Below are 23,832 nucleotides of genomic sequence, written 5' to 3'. Positions count from 1 at the left end.
TATAGCAGCAAATTATGAACAAAATAATAGACGCATTCATCCATTTTAGTAACTGACTGAGGAAATGAAAATATTTATTAAGCGATGAAGATCTTCATAGTTATGGAAGCTTTTTAATCCACTGTTTGAAAAGTGTTCAAATCTATTTCTTTATATCAAAATTTCAAAATACAACACCGAAAAGTTTTAGCTCATTTCTCCTTCCGCACTGAAGACGACACTTTCTAATTTCCGATGTTGTCGTTGGGTGTGTTTCTTCAGTTCTCCCGGAGAGATGAACCCCTTTCCGCAAAGAGAGCATTGGTGGGGAAACCTTCTCGTGTGTATGTACACGATGTGTTTGGTGAGGATACTTGACGCAGAAAACCTGCGTTCGCATTGGGGACAGGGGTAAGGCTTCTGCCGAGTGTGCAGCCTCTGATGATACTTCAAATGAGATGATTGAGAGAAATCCTTCCCGCAATCGGGGCAACGGTAGGGTCTCTCACCGCTGTGCACGCGTTCGTGCCGCAGCAAGTTATTCTTTTGGCTGAAACGCTTTCCGCAGATGTTGCAGGCGTGCTCCTTCAGTCCCATATGCAGAAGGGCGTGTTTGCGAAGATTCGTCTCTAAACTGAATCTTTTCGGGCAGTGTGGGCAGGCATGCGGCTTCTCTCGGGAGTGGGTGCGAAGGTGGTCGCGGAGATAGGCAGCTGAGTCGCTGGAATAGGAACACTCCGGGCACCGATGCCTCCGATCATGCTGCAGGTGAGGATGATTCCTCTGGTGCTTCATCAGGCTTTCGGAGGAGGAGAAGAGACCGTTGCACACATTGCAGGAGAAGCCCGTGATTTCCTCTGAAATAAATTAATCGCACGTAAAAATTAAAAATTATTTATTACTAGCCACCTTTGGCGACCAGTCAATTCGCCTATCTTAATGCAAGTTAATGTGGTGAAGCTTTATAAGCCAGATAACAGCTTGTAGACAGGAGTGATCACTTTTGTCTGGTGGTCATATTGCGCGGCTACGAACCCAAACATTGCGAGTTCCTCCTCACGATCTCCAATAGCTATAATACTTTAGAACAATCAACATTTTTATGATTTTAGGCCATCAGTCTTGAGAAATCTTCTGCGCTGATTGGGGTATAGTCTTTGAGACGGTCGATGATTTTCATAAATCAGTCAGTTTTAATGATTGATTAGTTAATTAGAATGCAACGTGTATTATTATTATTATTATTGGTAGTTGTAGTAGTAGTAATAGTAGTAGTAGTAGTAGTACTTCGAGGATATTTTGTTAAAAATGTTCCACAGAGCAGAGTATCCAGATAAAAGCTAAACATTCGCAATTTATAAAAGCATTTATTGACTCAAGTTACATAAAATATTTTTAAAAAATCAAGAAAAGCATAATATTCAGCACCTCTTTATAAAATGAAATACGATGTTTTCTAAAAAATAAATGCAAAAAAGATTTATGTGATCTTTTACATTACTAATTTAATAAATCAGTTTTATTTCAAGCAAACATGGTTTAATATATTGCCTTTTAATTCAAAATCCAACGGCTAATTTCTAAACCTTTTATAATAGAAATGCATGTATTTAAATAGGCTAAATGAAGTAACTAATAATATTTTACGTAACTTGAGTCAATAAATGCTCTTGTAAATTACGAATGTTTATCTTTTATCTGGATACTCTGCTCTGTGGAACATTTTTAACAAAATATCCTCGAGGTACTAATATTTAAATATATATATATATATATATATATATATATATATATATATATCCGTTAAAGTATGAAATCCGTTATTTTATAGAATACCTAGTTATTCCATGAAATAACTGATCGTGTCCGTTAAAGTGTAAAACTCTCTTGTATTTCATGGTTTAACTAGTTATTTCATAGTATAACGATCTGCAGCCCGTTAAAGGGTAAAATAATCTATATCATATATCTCGCACGACAAAAAGTAGTTGAAGAAACAGTATTAAATAATCCCATTACGAAAGTATGTCTTGTCTGTTTAAAAGAATGCAGTGAAGATATAGTTTGCTTCAAATGTATGGAGCCTGTCCATATATCATGTTCGGAAGATTATGTTTCAGAAGATGAAGTTGAGCAGAAAATCTGCAAATTGTGTTTTAATGAACTTAGTGTACAAAGAGAAAGAGAAAAGTCTAAAAAATGTTTAGAAATTCAAGAGAAAAAGATGAAATTAATGTCGGATAAATCTCATTCTGAAGCCTCTGTGGGTATTACCGTCTGTATCCTAGTGCCTGAAGTTGACAGAGGAAAAGATAATGCTAAATCTATTTTAGCTATCATCATAAAAATAACCGAAGAAGGATGTTTCCAATTGGGCACAAGAAACGGCCCCATAAAACAATTATATTCCCGATCCCAGTTCAGTGTCTGCGAACAAAAATTAAAATCGAAGTACCGGATGTAGAAATATCGCTCCGATCGGTTGCTACAGCTCAAAGTTTAGGTACTGGTCAGGGATTTAAAAAATGTTCATGTAAAACCCAGTGTGTCAACAAAAATGTCTTTGTTTTAGAAATAATGTTCTTTGTAATTCCAAGTGTCGTTTTAGTAATCCTTGTTGTAACAAATGATTTTATGATACGTTTCCATAAATACCATTTATACGTTGCATAAATTAGATAAATTGCTTCTTTTTCATTTTAATTGTCTATCATTAGTTTAATTTCCTTTTATATAAATTATTTATTTTACACTTTAACTATCTCTCATTAGTTAATTTATAGAATACCTAGTTAAAGTGTCAAATTAATAACATATTACGTACCTTAAAGGACACGATCAGTTATTTCATGGAATAACTAGGTATTCTATGAAATAACTGCATTATATACTTTAACGGTAACATATATATATATATATATATATATATATATATATATATATATATATATATATATATATATATATATATATATATATATATATATATATATATATATATATATATATATATATATATATATATATATATATATATATATATATATATATATATATACATACATATATATATATATATATATATATATATATATATGTATATATATATATATATATATATATATATATATATATATATATATATATATATATATATATATATATATATATATATATATATATATATATATATATATATATATATATATATATATATATATATATATATATGATTTTAGACCATCAGTCTTGAGAAATCTTCTGCGCTGATTTGGGTATTATCTTTGAGACGGTCGATGAAGTAGTCTAAAATCTGTACTACTCTATGTATATTATATCTATAAAAAAGCATTCAGTCTTTATAGTTGTTGAATGAAGAAGACGGAATTATGTTCATTTAACTTTTATAATTTATTTTATTGAAAATCTATCTCATGTCTAGAAGTTTTAATTGCCAAAAATTTGATTATGGTATTTGGAGGATATGCCTGGTTTAGATTTTCCTTGTCTAAAATTATAGAATTGTCGTTAAGTGTATGTATACTGAATAATCCAAAAAGAAAAAAAAAACTTGCCAGATAGATAGTTTTGATATGCGATCTTATTCTTCTTTCCTAAATTGTCAAAGAACTTATAAAAATTCCAGTCATTAAATCTTATGTTAGGGGCATTTTGTCAAATCTTTTGTTTTTAGCTCTCCCCTAATGTAAAAAGTTAACACTCATTTAATGTATTTTATGCATTTTTAATATTTTACAATTTAATATGTAATGTAAAATGTAATGATTTTTTATTATTATTCTTTTTCTGAACCAATATGCACTTTCTCTAGAGGGTTCTTTATTGTTTGCAAGGGTCCAATGTCATCAAGTGTAGTTTGTTCCTTCGTGCTAGGTGTGGTTGTTCTTCGACAGCCTTGGCAAGTTTCCCGCATTGCCTCTGGCTAGGTCGGAGTATCGCACAATTTCCTAAATTATCGAATTGCGTTAATTTGTTCAAACTCCAATATAAGCGGAATTCTTTTTCCATTTGATAGAAAAATCTTATTTTTTTACTCTAATTCTCTAGAATAATTGGAATCGCATAAGTGCAAACTGATATAAATAACTAACTACATGGTGTAAAAGTCAATGTAAAAAGTTCCAGTTGAATCTGAAAAATGTTCAAGAGAAGGACGAAAGCTATATTTTCCAAGTGTTGGGGAAAAGTGAAATATGATGAGTTTCTCCAACTAAAGTATATAGTATAATATAAAAAAAATTAAATATTTGATGTTAAATTTTAGACATTTTAAGAGTCTGTGACAAACTGGACAAGCTCAAGATACGGCCACAGTCAGAATAATTGTGCTTTATCTCTGAATACAAGTGATTTTGATTAAATTATGTTCGCATTTTAATAGCATGAAGTCCACTTTTTGATTCTAGGCCTTTGAAACGTTTTTTCCGGGTTCTGTCATTTTTTTCCGGCATCTTTTTGATTATTTTCATTTTCAATGAGAGAATGGGCAAAGCAAAAGAATTATAATTACAGAAATGGATTTATGTACGTTCAATAAAAACTTGGGACATATCTGAAATAATTGCATTTTTCTTTCTGAATCTCTCCTTCCAGCTCCAATGATAATACTAATTTAATTTATCGTATAAAAGTAATGATATTTGTGATTTCGCCATTGACTTGAAATTTATAAACTTCTTAAAACTTTCCAAGTAAGTATATACTTTTTATTTTATAAAATAAAATTTATCTGAATTTTTTTTTCTTTTTTTACTGGAAAATATTTAAAATATTGTCTAAATATAACTATAAATTACAAAAAACTATCCTTTTTAACTGTTATTATTGGAACATATAGAAAAGTTACCTTCTGTAGCATAGTGAATCACAATAAAAATTCAGCACTAGAATTCTTCCTAATATTATAAATTTTTGCTAAACTATTATGATTTTTTAAGTAAAGTTTATAAGACAATTTAAATTAGTTGAGAGTACCATTGTAGCAGTCTTTTCCTCCGGCTCAAAATTCTGCCTACCTTCTTTGTAAAAAGTTCATGTGAAATTCATTAAATCTGATATCATTTACCGTAAATTTCTTACTGTTCTTTTAGCCTTTTTCAACTTCGCTGTTTTATTGTTCATTATTACTATGGCTTATACTTACACCAATAACACCTGATGGTGAAAAATGTGAAAAATATGTCAAAAGGCATTTTGTTTTGTTTTTCCGACAATCGAAGCCTTGGATGGCTGTCGGATTTATTTCAGCAGCAAGGTTTAATTTACATTCATTAGAATTCAGCGCAATTTTCCTCCATAATTCTGCAATTTTTAAATTGCCATGATAAAGGACAATGACGGTGATGATGATAATCAGAATGGAAATTTCAATCTTAATCATTGCAGTATTTGCATTTAAAAAATTCGGCACTTGAAAAAACACTATGAGTAAACATCACTAAACTAATTGATGAAGCATAATTTAATGTTATAATTGCCCAGTTTAATTTTTATAGTGCAAGGAGAATATGCTACTAAATTTGAGAAAATAATGTGTGAAATAGATCCTTTACAAATATTTTTACCATTCATTATTAAGCCCTTAAATTCAATTATAAATTTTACAAATTGTTATTATTTAAATTTTTATTCAATTTTCTGTTTAAACTTTTAAGTACAGAAGAGAAGAATCTCAGTTTTTGAGAAGTTATCGGAGACAGGAAATTATTTCTAGAAAATGTAAATATTGCTGAATAATTAACTTAATAGTTTGTAGAAAACATTTGATGTACAGAATTTATTTAAAAAATGTTTATAAATAGGAAAAAGGTTTTTTAACGATGTCCAGTGTCCTTTAATGTGAAAAGACATTTTATTCCCTGCCACCTACAATTATTGATTTCATTTATCTGAACGCTGACTACATAAGTAAAAGGTATTTTTAACACATACGAACAAGAACATGTCAATCAATATGTTAATAACGTGCACTAATATGTCTATGTAGATGCCTTTTATCCCCAAGGAACTTTCACCTCAAATATGTATTGCTCAGTATGAGACAATTCCATTTCCTCTCAGATGATGCAAACTCTTTTTTTTCTCCTGAAAATAAATTGATTAAAAATGGAGTAAATGGATATCTAAAGTGTCAGGCTACAAAAATGAAGCATTGTAAACTCTACCGGCCGACTTGGGTCAACTTTACACCCTTTAGATATCAGGTGGGTTGAATGAGAAATAAATATAAGTATGCTTGACAAAAGTTAAAATTTCATTTTTTCTTGTGTTCTTACTTGGAGGTTGTAAGCACTTTCTCTCCTTGAGCTCTATACCTAATTCGGAAGCATAGCCATCTCCATACCACACCAGGATCTCAGTGAAAGGCAAAACGGGCTTGTAAGTCCTGTAATAAATCTTTCCCAAATACTGGAAGGCAATCACATTCTGCCATTCTTCATGGTCAGCGCAGTTCACGTAACGCATCCAGTTCGAGCTATCTTTGCCCACACCTTCCACATAGTGGTGAGGCTTCGACTGTTTTCGCACCTGTTGGGAAAAAATCAGTAGAAGTTTCATATATTTCTCTTGATTCAAATTTATCAATTGGCTGTAAGGATGCCCACCTGCCATGCGTATCCACTCTTTTTGGCATCTTCATTTTTCTTGACGATGCTTCCTTCATAAGGTCCGAATACCATCCCCGCTATGAGGGGTATCTCTGACCAAACACCCAGACCGGCCTTGGGAAGGCTGGAGATTCCTAGGGAGAAAAAGTAGGGAAGAGTTCGCTTGGCCCTCTCAGGATCACCTTTAGGAGTCTGTACAAATAAAGAAAAGTACTTTAGTCTTCTAATTTAAACATACTGAAATAAAACCAAAAAAAATATATTAAGAAAATATCTTAATTTCCCCGCTTACTTAAAAGGTAATAAATTTGGCCATCATTCTTTTTAGTGTGCTCAACTTTCTTATAATTTTGAAATACTATCGCTATCAAAATATTTCTTTCTAGATTAAAATAATAGAATTAATTTTAAAATAGAAAATTATAAAAAGAACAGCGTATTTTTTAACCTATATCTTTGTTCTATTAATCTCAAATTCCATAAATATCTGCAATTTCGATGACTCTGATATTTTCTTTATGTAACACTTTGAGATTTTGAATTATCCTGTTCATATACACACGAATAAAAAAAAGCGACCTTATTCTTTGACAGGTTTAGTTCCTAACTGGTAAAAGATCTGCAACTATGGAGCACAAAACCTATATAAAATTTATCTAATTATCTAGTTGGTATATTTACGTATAAGTGAAAGTGACATCTCGAGAACGCACGCTGTTTTTATGTCTATTGTGTCGATAGCTGTATTTTACTCATCAACACACACACAAACACAAAGTCTTTAGGACTGCAACTTTATTTTGGAACTCAAGAGTTAAGAGATCGCATATCTCCGTCCCATTGTCAGTACATAAACACACACACTTAATGGAATATTACCGTGCACAGACTGAGTCTCTAGTGACACATTTCACAAATGACTCTCCAGATGGTGCTGTCGTTAGCTCAGAACATACTACCCACATAGAAAGACAAATGGAGATCAATATATGATCTTATTTGCAATATATGTCAGGTCTGTATAAAATTTAGAACTTAATTAGTTGGAAGAGAGATACCCCAAAACCATACTCAGAAGCATAAAACACAACATATTGTGCTAGTATATCGCAAAATAGAGTGGAAAACATACCCGCTAGTTCATTACAATAAACTCTTAATAAAATATACCTTACACATGAAATACTCATCGATGATTTGAGAGTGACTAATAGCTTTCGCCGATGAATTGAAAAAATGATATATCCTTTATTAACAAAATTTTATAGGGTTTTTAATTACCTTTGTGTCGCATACGAGTAGCATAGGTCCATGTACTGGGCAAGGTCCTTTGTGTTCTTCTTTGCATATGTCGCAATCTAGAAATTGATCCACGAGTTTATAAAAATCAAGACAAATCATGAAGACATATTATGTTCTGAATATAAGCAGCATATACCAATCGAATTTATTATTTTCTCATCCTTTAATCATAATATTTATTGAGTAAAGCATTTTAACTATTATGATGGTGATTACTTGATTCTTGATAAAATCATGTTTAAAGTTTACTGTGCTTCATACACAAAAGCATATGCCTGTTAAGACTCGCATATGATCTATTTGATTAAGATCTTCCAACAAATACCGCTCAAAGGATAATTACATTAGAAAATTGCTCTTGTGTTACATTGAGCTGCATAAAGAATTAAACGAAAGTCTCGAAGCACAGTTTTCCTTCAACTGTTCGGGGCAGGATTTGTATCAACATTAATTTAAAAATATTAAATAATTTGGATAATTCAAATTAAAAATAATTTGGATAATTTTCATCAGAAAATATTGTAATGCACAACGAATAGATTTATAAATATTATTATAAATTTTCTTCTGAAAAAATGACTTCTAAAATATATCTAAACGAGGGAAATCCCAGTTTTTGCATAAAAAAAGGATTATTCAAAAATTTCAGAATTCATCTTTTTTTCATGAAGCCAATTATAGTATAATGAAAAATAAAAGATATTCATAAGAAAAAAGAATGACAACTATTTCTCATAAATTCATTGTCTTTTCATTCTGAGCTTTAAATTTTTGTATCAGATTTCATAATTGTTCTCACAAGGGGAGGGAACGAGGTTGAAAATTCAGTTCTGGATAAGATTTAGTATGATGGTAGTATACATTTAGAATGTTCGCTCACGAAAATATTAAAGCGCAATGGCCAGTCAATTTCGAGAAAATGGTCCTCAAATTTTCTACATAGCTTATATACTAATAATGTGTCACCGTTACCGAGGCCTGAGTAGTATAGTTGTTAAGACACTGGCGTACCAAGCAAGAGACCGGAGATTGGCATTTTTTGCTTTATTTATTTTTCTATTTTATTTCAAATTACTTTAACAATTTACAAACAGTTTTAATTAATATGTTTTTCATTTTTTTATGCAAAAATAAATATTTATTCTCCTAATGCGTGGATTACAATTTAATTTTTAAAAGAAAAATAATTATAAATATGAAAGCATTTCTTTTAATATTCAGAATCACTTAAATTAAATTAAGAGTTTAAAGATGATTTCAATTAATATGACGGGAGCGCTTTAATATTTTCGTGAGAGAACATTCTAAATGTATACTACTTTTATACTAAATCTCATTCCGAACTAAATTTTCAACCTCGTGCCCTCCCCTTGTCAGATAATCAAATAAAATCGAAGAAAATATTTGACTTTTTGAAGGAAAACAGAAATTTATAATGAAGTTTTGTATTCATTTCAAATTCTAAACTTATATGACAACAAAATGAATTTATCTGCTAAACCTGAATTTTTCAGCTCAAATAGTTAAATAGTTGGGTGCATTATAATTAAGTGAATTATTTTCATTAGTTCATTCCTTTTTGAAAAAAAACTGTAATTACTTAAGAAACGGATGAACAACGAATTTAATGGATTTAAAGGGTTGATTAAAGAACGTAAAAACATTTTTTTTACAATGATGAAGAATTTTTCTCTTATTCCTTCTCTAATTAACTTTATAATATTTCCTTTATAAACGCTCCATGGCCTATACAGATTCCTGTGAAAAAAAATTATATTAAAAAAAGATAATGTCTAAATGCATTATTCTTCATTATGCCGATTCAAAAGAATAACAAATCGCAAGACGCTTTGGTAGTAATTCGTTCTGATCAAATTTTACAAAAACTGTATTTCAATGTAATTATAATTGATTAAAAAATTGATTTTTCTCAGCAAATCATTTTTGAGATTATTAAATCACATCATTTTCAACATTTAATTTTAAATATCCTTTTTAGCAAGTTTTTTTTACCTATATTATGAAATAATTTCTTACACATAAAATATTTCAAAGCAATTTTACTTACACAAAAACTCATCCTCGCTCGATATATCTTCCTCTTTATAACATTTCTTCGCAACATTGCGTTTGGGATAACGGCGCTTTGGTTCGATAGCTGAAACATTACATAAAAAAATAGTTTAAATTAATATTTGAAAAAGAAATGATAAAAAATATATTACCTGTTCATTTGTTCAATAGGTACTGAATAATCCTTCAAAGCTCTATGTTTAACTAAGAGAAATGAAATTTTAAGGGACATTGACATATAGAATTAAAACATACCATTGCAATCGGTAATCTGCTTTTCCAAATTCCAAATTGAATTAAGTAAATACAAAATTGAAATAAATTTCACATATTGACATGGAAACCTATCTACTATTCAAAGTATTATAATTAATGTTGATCTTTTTCTCGGTTATAAATATATTTTCTAATATTTACAACGAGTAGTTATTACTGTTAATACTTTCTGTTAAACTGGACCAATATCTTTTGTTAATTACCTTTTAAAATCTGTGTCACATGCTAAAATTATAAATTTATTAGTAATTTCTGCTATTTTCGTGGAAAATCTAAAAACTTTGAAATGAAGATGGTGATGAAAACAAGAATTCAAAAACAGGCTGCACTTTCATATTGAAGAGAAATGGATAAACTGTAACGATTCCCATACCAAACTTTCCTTTTCCACTGAAGTATATCCGCCATGATGATTTAATAAAATTGTCTTTATAATCATAATTAAAGAAATTCGAAACTATTTTAATGCATCACAAAGAAAAAAATAAGAATTTAGAATAATTGAGCATACTAATTTCTATAAACATGCTCTATTCAAAAGGGAATAAAAGTTACATTTGGAACAAATTCAAAAACGCAGGTGAGACTGGAGCTAATTCTAACATTTTTTTGGCAAAAACATTTATATTTTTTTTACTTTAATACAACAGCCTTTTTTCATAATTTAACTTCATCCATAATATGCATCAAAATCATTCAATACTTTTGCTAATTTTAGACCAGGCATATTTTTTTAAAAATCTCTGGCTGTTTCAACTTGCCCCGGATATGGAGCAAGTTGTCACAGATATGAGGTAAGTCGTAATAATGAAACAAAAATATTTTAAATTATACTCTTTTTACTATCTTATATCAATTAAAACACATGAGGAGGTCGATAATTATCGATAGTGATGATAAATTATATTAAATGGTTTATAATAAAATAAGGATAAAATTATTTAATCAATCAACATAAAACTCTGCATTAGAGTTGCAGTTTACGAAAGCAAACTGGCTCTCTAATGAAGCAATGAAACTTCTTCCTAACATAAGTTTTACTCACATTTTTCAAATCATGCATTAAGCCCATTCTCTCTCATCAGAAATGCAGGCAATGATAGCATGTTTAAACTATTTTGGCTTCGTCGCTGGAGTGCTTCTAATTTGAAATCTGAGCAACTGTCGTGTAAGCAGACTTGATATCAGTTAAATTGTTATGTCAGCTCACGCACTATATTCGTCCTGTTCAAAATTATCCTAACGTTATTTCGAAACAGGATGCTAATATAATTACTAATAATATTTCTTTAGAGTTGCTGTAAACATCCCAGCAAGTTGGAACAAAACTATTTTTTTTTTCCGAATCTGTATGTTAGTTCAAAATCAATTCCCTCACTCTTTCATCCTTCGAATTTTTTTCCTTGCACCTTTCCCTTTTCCTTACTTTTTCTTCTTGTTTTCATTTCTTATTAATTATGTCATTTTTTTCCACGTCTTCTTTAGCAGGTTGTTGAGTCAAGCATTTTTTTTTTATTAGACGTTTTCAGAGGGAATACGAGGGTGAATCCATAGGAAAAGATCTGATGCTTGAAGTTGTTTATTAATATTAAAAACAAAACAAAAACTGTAGGAATCAAATACAGATCAATATAAATCCCGCAAGTTTTAATATACCATAGCTTACTTCGAGATTTATTACAACTTTCCCCATCGCATAGTTTCAGACAGCTCAATTGTATTTTTTTTTAAATATTGCGGTCACTAAAAAAAATTAAAGTAGATTACCTACTTTACCTACTAAATTAAATTAATAAAAATATTTTTTAAAATAACTAAACCCATTTTGAATTAAAAATTTATAAAATATCTCTCTTTTAATCACTAGCTGAAAAGGAATTCATGCTTGTAACTAGTTCTGATTGGGCCCTGACTGTGTTCATCGTAAAAATAATTTCAGACATAATTGTAAAAATAATCATAAAAATCACGTTTGGCGAAAATTCTGATTAAAAATTTCAGGCACTGCTGCGTAACAAAAGTGTTACCACTTACCCCTGATACAACTAGTGCATGGCTTCCCAACATAATTAATATCATGATAATAAATAAATACTGATACGTACCTTTTGAGCATCCAGGTTTCGAGATATGTACTTCCTCGACATTAAAACTGATATCTTCCTCCATACCTCCGAGCATATCTCCCAAAACTTTCAATGCGTTTTGCGCGGATATCAGAATTTTTTGCGCAAATTGTTTCGGTTTTACACCTCGAAGATTTATTATTGTAGTAGTCACCTAGAAAAAAATAAAAGTTTTTTTTAATGTAATTCAAAATGTTGAATAATTTCTTTAGCAACATTCATATATATAAACATTTCAGTTAATTTTTGTTAGCTTCTAAAGTCAAAAACATTTTTCTTAGACTTATATTAACCCCTGAATGAGCAATTCATTAAGTTGGTGATGACGTTGTTTTTCAATTTGTTACTTTTAAATTTAATTTAATCATTGTATTTAATAAATGACCATTTTGATTATAATGTAACTTTTTATAATATTTAAAATTAGAGATAGGAGAGTATTGTATTTAATTTTGAATGGATTTCCGAAAGTTTTGGTTTATATATAGTTACGGAGGTCGAATATGAGGCACATTTTGGGCTAAAGATATTAGATTAACTTACCGTGTTTGATGAAGTTGATTCCGTTTTCATAATACCAGAAATATTTGAAGAAACTTCTGCACCTATTGAAAGAATCGTTATTAAAGAATTTAATTGTTTTGAAAGTAGAAGGAAAAAAATTCAAAACTAAAGATAAAAAAAGTGATAGATTATGATGCTTTTACCTTTGATAGATTTGGTGCGTTTAGAAGAGGTTTGTTTCGGAACACCAAACAGTTTAAATTTTGCTTTTGGTTCTTGATTGTCTACGTTACATTATTTGAGAAAATAACATATAGAAAAATAAAACAATCATAAAAAATTTTAATGAATTAAATTCTTTATAGTTAAATATAAAAATAGTTTCTAATTTTTATTCATTACAAATATTTAATTTCCATTTAATTCTCCTTATGAAATCAAATTATACTGAAAAAAAATTATACTAAAAATATACTGTAGAGAATTGATTTTATGCAATTAATCAAATGAAGTAGGCATTTTAAACTCAAAGAATATTAAAGAATATTAACTCAAAGAATATAAACCGAAAGAATATTAAAATAAAACTATAATAAAAGTACTCATTTTACTTTTGGATTGCACTTCACTGGTTTTGTTTTTGCTCATCATGGAGCGCTTAAACTTAGGTATCATGAATTCTGGCATCTTGGGTGTGATTCCTAAAAAAATTACGATACTGAATGCATGGGATGTTTATTTTCAAAGATATGAATATTTGTACAGTTGGAAATCAGATGTATGCAGAAACTCTAATTGAAATCACATTAAAAACTATATTAAGAAAATATAGATTAAAAACGTTAATGATCTCTCTTTGTGACTTTTTTATAAAAATAATAGTAACCAAATTTATGGTAGATAAATCGTCGCTGAGATCAAAATTTTATCATAATATACAGTCTTTATATTATTTGCAAATGTAATAGATCTTTACAGATTTATAATGTTAATTAATAGATTAATAAGGTTTTTCTAATTCTTTTAAGTTTATAGTTTTCAAATCAACTTATATCGTTATATTTAATAAATTATTTACATCATTCTTTAAAAACTATCAATTAAGTTTTTAAAAGAGTTAGATTACGAGGATTTAAAAAAAAATTTTGGTTCAACGAATATTTTCTTAATTAAAAATAGCCTTAAATTTTGTTTATTAGACTAATTTATATACAGTTAATTTTACATTAAAATATTTTAATATGAAATTATTTATATCTGCCCCGTGCATATGTTGTATATCAAAATCTCGAAACTAATTTTAATTGAAAGCAAAAAGAATTACAATTTCAATGCATCAATTTTAAAGAAAAATATATTAGCAATTAAATTATATTCTTCTTTGGTTTTTCTATATTCTTCTTTGGTTTCTTTTGATTTTTACAGGCTAGACCTTTCGAATTAAAACCATCAAATTTGGACATTTATACTTTGGAAACTGGGAATGTGCACCTCGTTGATTTCATTGAAATTTAATTTAAAGTTTAATGAATTATAAATTAAGTGAAATTTTGATATTTTATGTGATAATTTCTAAAATTATTATAACATACTAAAAAAAAATCTCACATCATCAAAAATCACATACCTCACATTAAAGTACAAAACTATTAACTTTTCAATGATGCCAATTTTTTGCTGTATAATTTTTTCTATTTTTAATTAATTTTTTAAACAAACTTTTAACCCATTTTTAACAACATATTTTTTTGTTGAAGTGAAACTCTATTGTCATGTTTGCTCAATTTTTTAACGACTGTTAATTTGAATTTATAAAAAACGTTTTCACGTGATACAGCTTGACATACATAGACACAATGGCTATTGTTTATACTAAGATACTAGCCCCCTTTTGCAATTAGTTGATTCTACATAACTGATGGTTGCTAAAAAATTTTTAATAAATATTTTTGGTAATTTGTTCAAAATAGCTTCCCCTGAAAAATATTTTTAAATTTTGATGTGTTCTGTTCATTATGCTGCGCATTTCCTAAATTTTTGTGCATATCTTTATGCATCCTATTATATCATATAAAACTACAGTAGTATTAAAAAATCGAATCATTTCAAAAAACCTTTCATCACCGCTTGCTTCTAAAGTTAACCTTTAATTTTAATTTTTAAAAAAAAATTTTAAAAATTATTAAAAACATACTTTTACTGAAACTTATTCAATACGGGGATATGTAACATATTTAATGTATGTCCGTAAATTTGTTCTACAACTTCTCTTAAGAAACTGATCCACATTTAATCTCATTTTCCACAGTTATTATTCAAAAAAGAAGGAATACTGTGAATTTCCAAAGCGCTAAAATAAATTAAATAGAAATTAACTGAAAAGAGGTTTTTCTCGGAAATTTCGTTACAAATTATTCCACAAAAAACATTTTACACTAACTTCAAAATCAAAATCTTGGATTAAAAATTATTACACTTCAGAGCAAACCTTCATTTTTTTAAATTTTGAAAATTTAATAAATAATCGATTAGATGCAGACTATTTTGAAAAAGGGAACTTTTTAGGTATTCCTCTACTATGCAACGGCTTTGAACTACTCTAACTTTATTCTCCGATATTTCTGGGGTTTTTTTCTAATTTTTGGTAATATTTTTAAAAGTTTTTAAAAGATTTCATAATAGTGTTCTTCATAATAGAATTCTGGAAGAACATTAAAAGAAAATTTTTTAAATAGACTACTGACAACTATATTAGGAGCAACTATTTATTGAATATTTTTTTCCATGTTTTAAAAAAAAAAAATTTAATGCATCATTGCTCTAAAATGTTCTTTAAAATCTTTCTTTAGATTCAACACTTCAGGTCAAATGTTGTAGTATCTATACAATAAATATTAATATGTTATTTGATCACTTTTTTTAAATATATCGGCAAACATCTTATCGTTTTATTTTAAAAACATTTCAGTTAATAAGAGGATATTGTTCATTATAAAAATTTGGGTAAAAGTAATGTTTACATTAACTCCAAGGAATTAAATACTTTGAAATAAAATATATAAAATACGTTTATAAGAAATATATTAATTACTTTTATATAATAAAAAGCATTTTTACAATAAAAATATTAGACATGAGTATACTACTATATAAAGCCATATCAGCTAGTCAACGCTCAATATCTAGAACTTGACTCAGAATTTCAATTTGTAAGTAGAATTAATTTCTTCTAGAAACGAATAATTTTTTTAATTAAAAAAAATTGAAAAAGCATAAGAAAATGCCAGGAAATTAAGTCTTAGTTATCTTATAGTGCTAAATATTTTTTTAATTAAATGCAGCTCTGCGGTATTTAATTGCTGGGTTGCGTCTCGTGATTGATTACGAAGATTATGGCGAAAGCATTCTTCAATTCGTGTAGCTCCATCTCAGCTTCTGCTAAGGCGTCCATACTTTGATTTTGACAATACACTACCTGCCATCATAAATCTTTTAAGTCACTTAAAAATTGCTGTTCTTGAAGGTGGACTTCGATCATAGGTAGTCCGAAATTCATGTTGTACCTGTGTTACAAATTTAAATTCGATAAACCATGTTTACAACTTGCTGTGAAGCTATTTTGAAATGAGAAGGTTGCAAAACATTGAATTAGTGCCATCTAGTTTACATTTCATTAAAAAGAAATTTTGATCTTTTCTTAATAGAACATAAAAAAAAAAACCTAAGTGATTTTTTTTTAAATTCATTTTAAAAGAGGGGCAATACTTTTCGAACACCCTGTATTTTATAGAAATTTGTTTTCATTTTAAAAGGATTATCGAAAATAAAACTTTCATCCCAGGCAACACAAAGTAAGCAATTTTTACAGTAAGCAGAGTAAGCAACATTTAGTAAGCAATGAAGATATTTTAAAGATATTTCACATATTATATTTTTAAAATATATCATATATGCATTGATGTATAGTTTCTAATTTCAAATTTTCTCAGTGATAATTTTAAAAAAAAAGGATTGCTTACAATTACATGAATAAAACTTAAATATTTATGGCACAGGAAGTAATAAAAAAGCGAGTAAACTTAATCTGTAAGGATTGATGGAAAAGTTGTAAGTAAAGTGACAAAAATGTAATTTATTTTTATCGCTTCAAATATTTCCAATTCTTTACTTAATGCAAAAAAAAATTCTGATATTTAAATTTATTTACACATTATAAAAAGAGCTTTTTTGAACGAAAGACAAAGAAATTCTGTAATTTAATTATATAGAATTATATTTAATTCTATATTCATGAGTCAATTATTTATTATCTTCTGAGTATTTCATCAGATTAGAGAATAATTTTTTTTCTCTAAGAAGAATAAATTTAAAAATTCTTCTTTAAAGTGTAATGTTTATAAAAACTAACGTAGAAATACTGTTATACATTTGACATCACAGCAAATTATTCATAAAATATTTACTGACAATGATTGTAATGATGACGTTAATCTTCAATGGTTTGTTTGGAAAAAACAAATGATTTTTCAAACAAACCTCCCGAAAGTAATTTTCAGTCGGAAAAAATTAAAGCTTTTACCTCTATTATTGATTAAGTTTCTATAAGATACTTTATTCAAAAAATTGCAAATGCTAATATAAGGGATGCGGGTGAATATTTCTTTCTATATTTTTATTTATAATAAATGTAGATACAGTGGCTCAAAAAATTGAGAGTACACCTTACTTTTACTTGATAAATCCGACTTTCAATATAAATAACACATTACTGGGAAGTGCAAACATGTTTTTATTTTTACCTATAACAAATGGTTTAATTTAGAGTAAAACTAAAGAAAAATCTACAACAAGCTTCTAAATTGAAAAGTTTCAGAAGCATTTTAAATAAACATACGTAGAATTTCGCCTCAAAAAATTGAGAATACACCAATGAAATATTTGCAATATCACGCATAGAAACAAAGTGTCACTATTAAGTTGCATGTCTTTTGGCTCTTATAATGGCTTTAAACGTCATAGTACCAATTAGTTCCATTTTTCGTGGTATTTGAAGATATTTTACTCCACTCTTTTTGCATCACTTGTTTTAAATGAATTTTGTTTCTATTTTTGTGTTTTTTAACCACTTTTTTGAGTATGGCCCACGAATAGTCAATGGCATTGATGTCGTGGTACTGTGGTGGTGTGTATAACTGCTGTTTACACTGAAAAAGACACCATATTTTGACGTTACGTGCATTCTGTTTGGGGTCGTTTTCTGATGGAAAATGGAATTTCCATCTAATCCCAAATTTTTAACACTTTTCTTTAGATTGCTGCGACTATATGGCTTATCCAACTTGTTGCAGAAACTTTTTAAATCATAGACAGAAGTATAAGTGCTGAAACTGTGCGAAATGCCATTAGGCAAGCTGGATATAAAAATCGAAATGTTTGAGAGAAACCGTTCATCAGCTTGCAAATTCAGAAAAAACATCTGAAGTTTGCAAAAACTCATCTATTGAAGACCAATAACCTTTGAAAGAAAGCTATATTTAGTAATGAAAGAAAACTCAACATTTTTGGCAGTGACAGCCATCGTACTATATGGAGAAAGCCTAATACTGCTTTGGATCCAAAAAAAATTACGTCCTACAGTTAAACATGATGGTGACTCCGTCATGATTTGAAGTTGCATGGCTTCATCCGGGGTAGGAAATTTAATTTTTATATATGGTAAGTATATGGTTTACTTGGATATACTTCGCAGAAATCTAAAGGAAAGTGCTAAGAATTTGGATTTAGATGGAAATTTCATTTTCCAGTAGGACAACGACCCCAAACAGAATGCACGTAACGTCAAAATATGGTTTCTTTTATATTGTAATCAGCAGTTACACACATCATCACAGTAACCCGACATCAATGCCATTGAATATTCGTGAGCCATACTCGAAAAAGTGGTTCAAAAGATGAAGTTATCGTTATAAGAGGTTATTATAAAAGCCAAAAGACATGCAACTAAATACTGACACGCTCTTTCTATGCATGATATTACAAGAATTTCATTGGTGTATTCTCAATTTTTTGAGGTAAAATTTTGCGTATATTTATTTAAAATGCTTCTGAAACTTTTCAATTTAGAAGTTTTTCGTCGTTTTTCTATATTTTTACTCTAAATTAATCCCTTTGCTATGTGTAAAAATAAAAACACGTTTGCAATTCCCGGTAATGTGTTATTTATATTGAAAGTCAGATTTATCAAGTAAAAGTAAGGTATTTTTTTTTGAGCCACTGTATGTGTATACGTGTGAGTTCGCATGTGTGTGTGCGCTGGCACTCTCCAGGTCAAACAGTTTGACAGTATAGGTAACAATCCTGGCGCATATATTCTTTGGAAAATGAGAATGGGCACCTCGGATTTATTTATTTATTGAAATTTTAATTAAAAATTAAATCAAATTTGGACGTTTTTTTCCGATAACTTTCGAAAATATTACATCACAAAAATAATTTTTATATCATTTTAAAAACATAAAATTGTTTTTTCAATGACATTAATATTTTTATTTTATAAATATTTTTGTATATTTAATCAACAATCTTTAAAAAATATTTTAAGCATACTTTCCATTAAGAATCATAAGAACTCTGAACGAATGTTAAACGTATCACGAACTCTAATACAAGAACATAAGAATTCTGGAATAACATCGAAGTCATTTATAAAAGTCATTATTAAAGTTCAAGATATTTTTCGTTTTTGTTTTACAATCCGAATTACTCTCATTCTTAACACAAATCATTATCAACAAGGCTAATTTCAGAAAAGCAAGTAATACATTTTCTTAAATCTGAGTACAATCTGTAAAAAAATATAAATCTATATTTAAAATATTTTTAAATGAAGAAAAGTGAAAAATGTAATGCTGTTTTAAGTTAGGTCGTGTTAGCCATTTTTTTAACGAATTTTAGGAGAGCTGACAAAAAATAAGGGAAATGCATAACAAAATACCGTAAGACTTCTATGAATCATATCTCTAACATAATAAAGCTTAATAATATCTTGTTGTAGAAACCATTAAAACCAAGTTATATAAAACACAATTAATTAACTATTTTAGCAACCATTATTTCCGGTGTGCCAGCTGGTCGCTAAAGGTGACTATCTTTACTTATAATTAAGATTATTGCGTGTATACACATAAACTAATGTTGAAGCTCTATTGATCAAACCCTTTGGCCTATAACTATCAAATATGACATATACAGTGGCTCCCAAAAGTGTTCGTACACTAAAGAAATTTGCAGAAATTGTGTTCTATACTTCTTAATAAAGCATTTTATTAGTTAGTTTTTTTTAATTAGCATCTTTGAATAGTTCTTAATAAAACTGAACAAATATTTTTATAAAAAATCAAGTAGTATTGTTCTAAAAAATAAATAAATAAATAAAAAATGTCACAAAATTAGAACAAAAAAGTCTTCGTACATCCAAACATTATTTATTTAAATTCATCATAAAAATATCTTTTGCGGCTTATTTTTCTTCTAATTGAAAAATACACTAAAATCGTTTGATTTCAGTATTTAATATCACAATTATTTATTCTATTTACTTTATTCTTAGATATGACGCGCATTCGTAAAGAAACGAGTTTAGACGTACGAAAATTAATTATATTTCATTTTAAAGCAGGAAAATCAATTAGAGGCATTGCAACTATAACTAATCTACCTCATTCAACGGTGCAAAGCATAATAAAACTTTACAGAGAGGGGAAAAGGATTGCAAACAAGCCTCGTAATGGTCGCTCTCAAATTCTGTCAGCTAGAAGTCAAAGAAATATTGTGAGTAAATTTCTAAAAAATCCACGTCTGAGTGCAATAAAGTTTATTTCACAATATAATGAATCAAATGGAACTTCTATTTCCTGTGAAACTATTCGTAGAATTCTTCGGAATGCTGGTATACACGGCCGCTCTGCACAAAGAAAATTCTTTGTAAGTCAGAAGAACAGAATTGCTAGGCTTAAATTTGCCAAATCTATGATAAACCAGCCAGAGAGCTATTGGAATCGTGTCTTATTTGCAGATGAAAGTAAGTTTAACATCTTTGTGTCGGATGGGAGAATTATTGTATGGAGAAAAAAAACGAAGAACTTAATCCCAAGAATTTAGTTGGAACAGTAAAACATGGCGGTGGAGGTGTCATGGTTTGGGGGTGTATGTCAGCGGCTGGAGTAGGCAATTTAATATTCATTGATGGTATAATGGATCATAGAGTTTATATAAATATTCTCAATAATAATTTAAAAGTGTCAGCACAAAAATTGGATATTTTAAACAACTTTGTGTATTACCAAGACAACGATGCTAAGCACACGGCCATGAATGTTCGTCTTTTTTGCCTCTATCATTGCCCTCAAACCCTTAAAACACCAGCTCAATCACCGGATTTAAACCCTATAGAACATATTTGGAAAGAATTAGAGGTGCGAATAAGAAGTCACGACATTAAATCGAAAATTCAACTGAAAGCACTAATGATCGAAGAATGGAACAAGATCGGTGCAGAAGTAACCGACCGTTTAGTTAAATCTATGCCCAAACGTTTAAAAGCTGTTATAAAGAATAAAGGATATCCTACTGAATACTAAACATTTATAAAAATTTAGAAATTTTCATATTTAGTGATCTTTTTTTAAAGTGTATGATCACTTTTGTGTCCTATTTTTGTGCAATTTTATTTACTGTCATTTTTTAAAAAATAATTTGCATCGTAATTAAAATTTATTCTTCACTGCTTTATTAAGAACTGTAAAAATATGCTATGAAAAAATTTTCATTTAAAAATAAGAATATATAATGGTAAATAATGAGGTTTTTAATTGATTCTTGTTGGTGTACGAACACTTTTGGGAGCCACTGTATATACTTTGGAGGGTGAAAATGTGAACTCAAAAGAACATGTTTTCTTTCAGCAAAAATGTTTTTGCTCCTGTTTAAATTTATTCACGTCAGATTTAATTAAAAACTACATTTTATGGAAACTCACAGAGAATTAAAGAAATATATATTAGAGTTAACAAAACGGCTTAAGACTCCTATAATCGTATGACTATCAAAATTTGAAACTTAAAAGTATTTTTCTGAAGAAGCTATTAAGATACAAAGTTACATAATATATTGAATTGAATATTTTAGAGAACAATACTGTCGGTGAGCTAACTGGTCGCCAGAGGCGGCTAGTATTACACATAACAGGATTTATAATTCCTATTTTATATATATAATTATTAACTCATGCCGGTCTAGTTTATTAAATGGATTTTAGAGAGTGACAAAGAAAAGAATGAGCATTAATTGGCCCTCTAACTTCCTTGGTTTTCCTATGTTCTAAACATACATTTTAAATCACAGTATTTTTTCTCTATACGGGCAGTTTGATATAGCTCTATGTTCAAACCAATATTCAAGAACAAAATAAGCAACATATACTATTTTTATACTTTTATTAGATGCATAAGTTTTGAAATTATAATAAAAAAAGAACGTTCTTAGATCTCAAAAGAAATATTATAAATTCGTTTTAAAAATATTTTGTTCTATTTCCTTTTGTTCTTTCGTTCCATTTGGCCTTCACTTTCATTCCGTTCTTTTCTATATTTAATTGTCTTTTTTTTATTTTTACTTCTAATATTTAAAATATCGATATATTTTTAATAGTTCTATTTACAAAAACTTATCACATTGTGATTCTAAAAGAAAATACATTTCGTAATATCTAATTGTTCATTTTCTTAACCTATCCATTTAATTGCTAGACATTTATAACTTATAGTTATATTTTTTTAACAAATCATAAACTACTATATTTTTTATCATTATTCTGTTTGCATAATGTTGACCAAATATGCTTTCAATTTGCCTTATAAATAATGACGTGACGTGGAAACGTGACTGAATATATTGCTATAATCACTAACAAATAATCCGTTAAAAATTATATAATAATTATTGCAAAATTAAAATTCTATCCGAATTATTAAGAAAAATGTATTCGAAATCATTTGCAATATTAAAGTATAAAATGCATTACTGTTTTTTTTTTTTTTTTTGTCTATAATACAAAAATGTTCATACTGGAAACGGACTGAATATATTGCTATAATTACTAACAAATAATCCATTAAAAAGATTATTATAATCGTTGCAAAATTAAAATTCTATTCCAATTATTAAGAAAATGCATTCGAATATATTTACAATATTGAAGAAAACATTTATTATTATTATTTTTTCTTTCAATTTTCGTTCTTCGAAAAATATTGATTTCTAGCAAGGCGTTTTCACAAAAATTAAAATTAATAATAAATATTTTTGAGAAACAAATTCTGCCAAATTTTTTTAATTAATTTTATTTTTAAACAACGTATTCAAAGACAGTACAAGCACCCAATATTAAGATATAAAAATAAAAAAATCCTTTCGTTTCACAATTAAATCGTTGAATAATAATTAATTTCTTTCTTTTTATAACTCACAGATAAATAAAACTGACTGTAATAAAGAAAATTGCTTACATCCAAATTATTGTTTGTATCAAAGAAGTTTCCAAACAATTTTACTTACCGCTTGATTTTAGAATTTCAAAATTTTTTTGAACATTTTCCCAACGCTTTTTCTCATATTCACTAAGTGCTGACCAAGCATCAGAAGTAAAATATTGTTTAATATTCTTATTGGAATGAAATTTATTATCCATTTTCAAAGCGATTATTCTTGCTAAAAAAATCACCTCCTTAATGAACCGTAAAGAATGAAATAAATAAAATGTTCGTTCTTAATATATGAAATAAATTGTCGTTTGCTAATTATCGTCTGTATTTGTGAATAAAATTAAATACTTTTAAAGCAAAATAGAAAAATTTAATCAGACGATATTATTCTTTAATTCTTTA

General features: G+C 28.3%; 1 protein-coding gene across 1 annotated transcript; it reads right to left on the bottom strand.

The window, feature by feature from the left end:
- Positions 1–148: 148 nt before the first annotated feature.
- Positions 149–23,581, bottom strand: LOC129980742 (histone-lysine N-methyltransferase PRDM9-like). The gene is made up of 10 exons (XM_056091123.1): positions 23,504–23,581; positions 13,501–13,590; positions 13,093–13,173; positions 12,929–12,990; positions 12,365–12,539; positions 9,979–10,068; positions 7,890–7,966; positions 6,606–6,800; positions 6,276–6,528; positions 149–836 (listed from the first exon to the last, which is right to left on the bottom strand). The coding sequence occupies exons 2-10, from the start codon at positions 13,574–13,576 to the stop codon at positions 187–189; spliced, it is 1,659 nt and encodes a 552-aa protein (XP_055947098.1). The 5' UTR covers positions 13,577–13,590; positions 23,504–23,581; the 3' UTR covers positions 149–186.
- Positions 23,582–23,832: the final 251 nt, after the last annotated feature.

Source organism: Argiope bruennichi, chromosome 8 (assembly GCF_947563725.1).
Source record: "Argiope bruennichi chromosome 8, qqArgBrue1.1, whole genome shotgun sequence".
Lineage (NCBI taxonomy): Eukaryota > Metazoa > Arthropoda > Arachnida > Araneae > Araneidae > Argiope > Argiope bruennichi.
The sequence above is the reverse complement of the archived record's forward strand: the minus strand, read 5'-3'. Positions and strand labels throughout refer to the sequence as shown.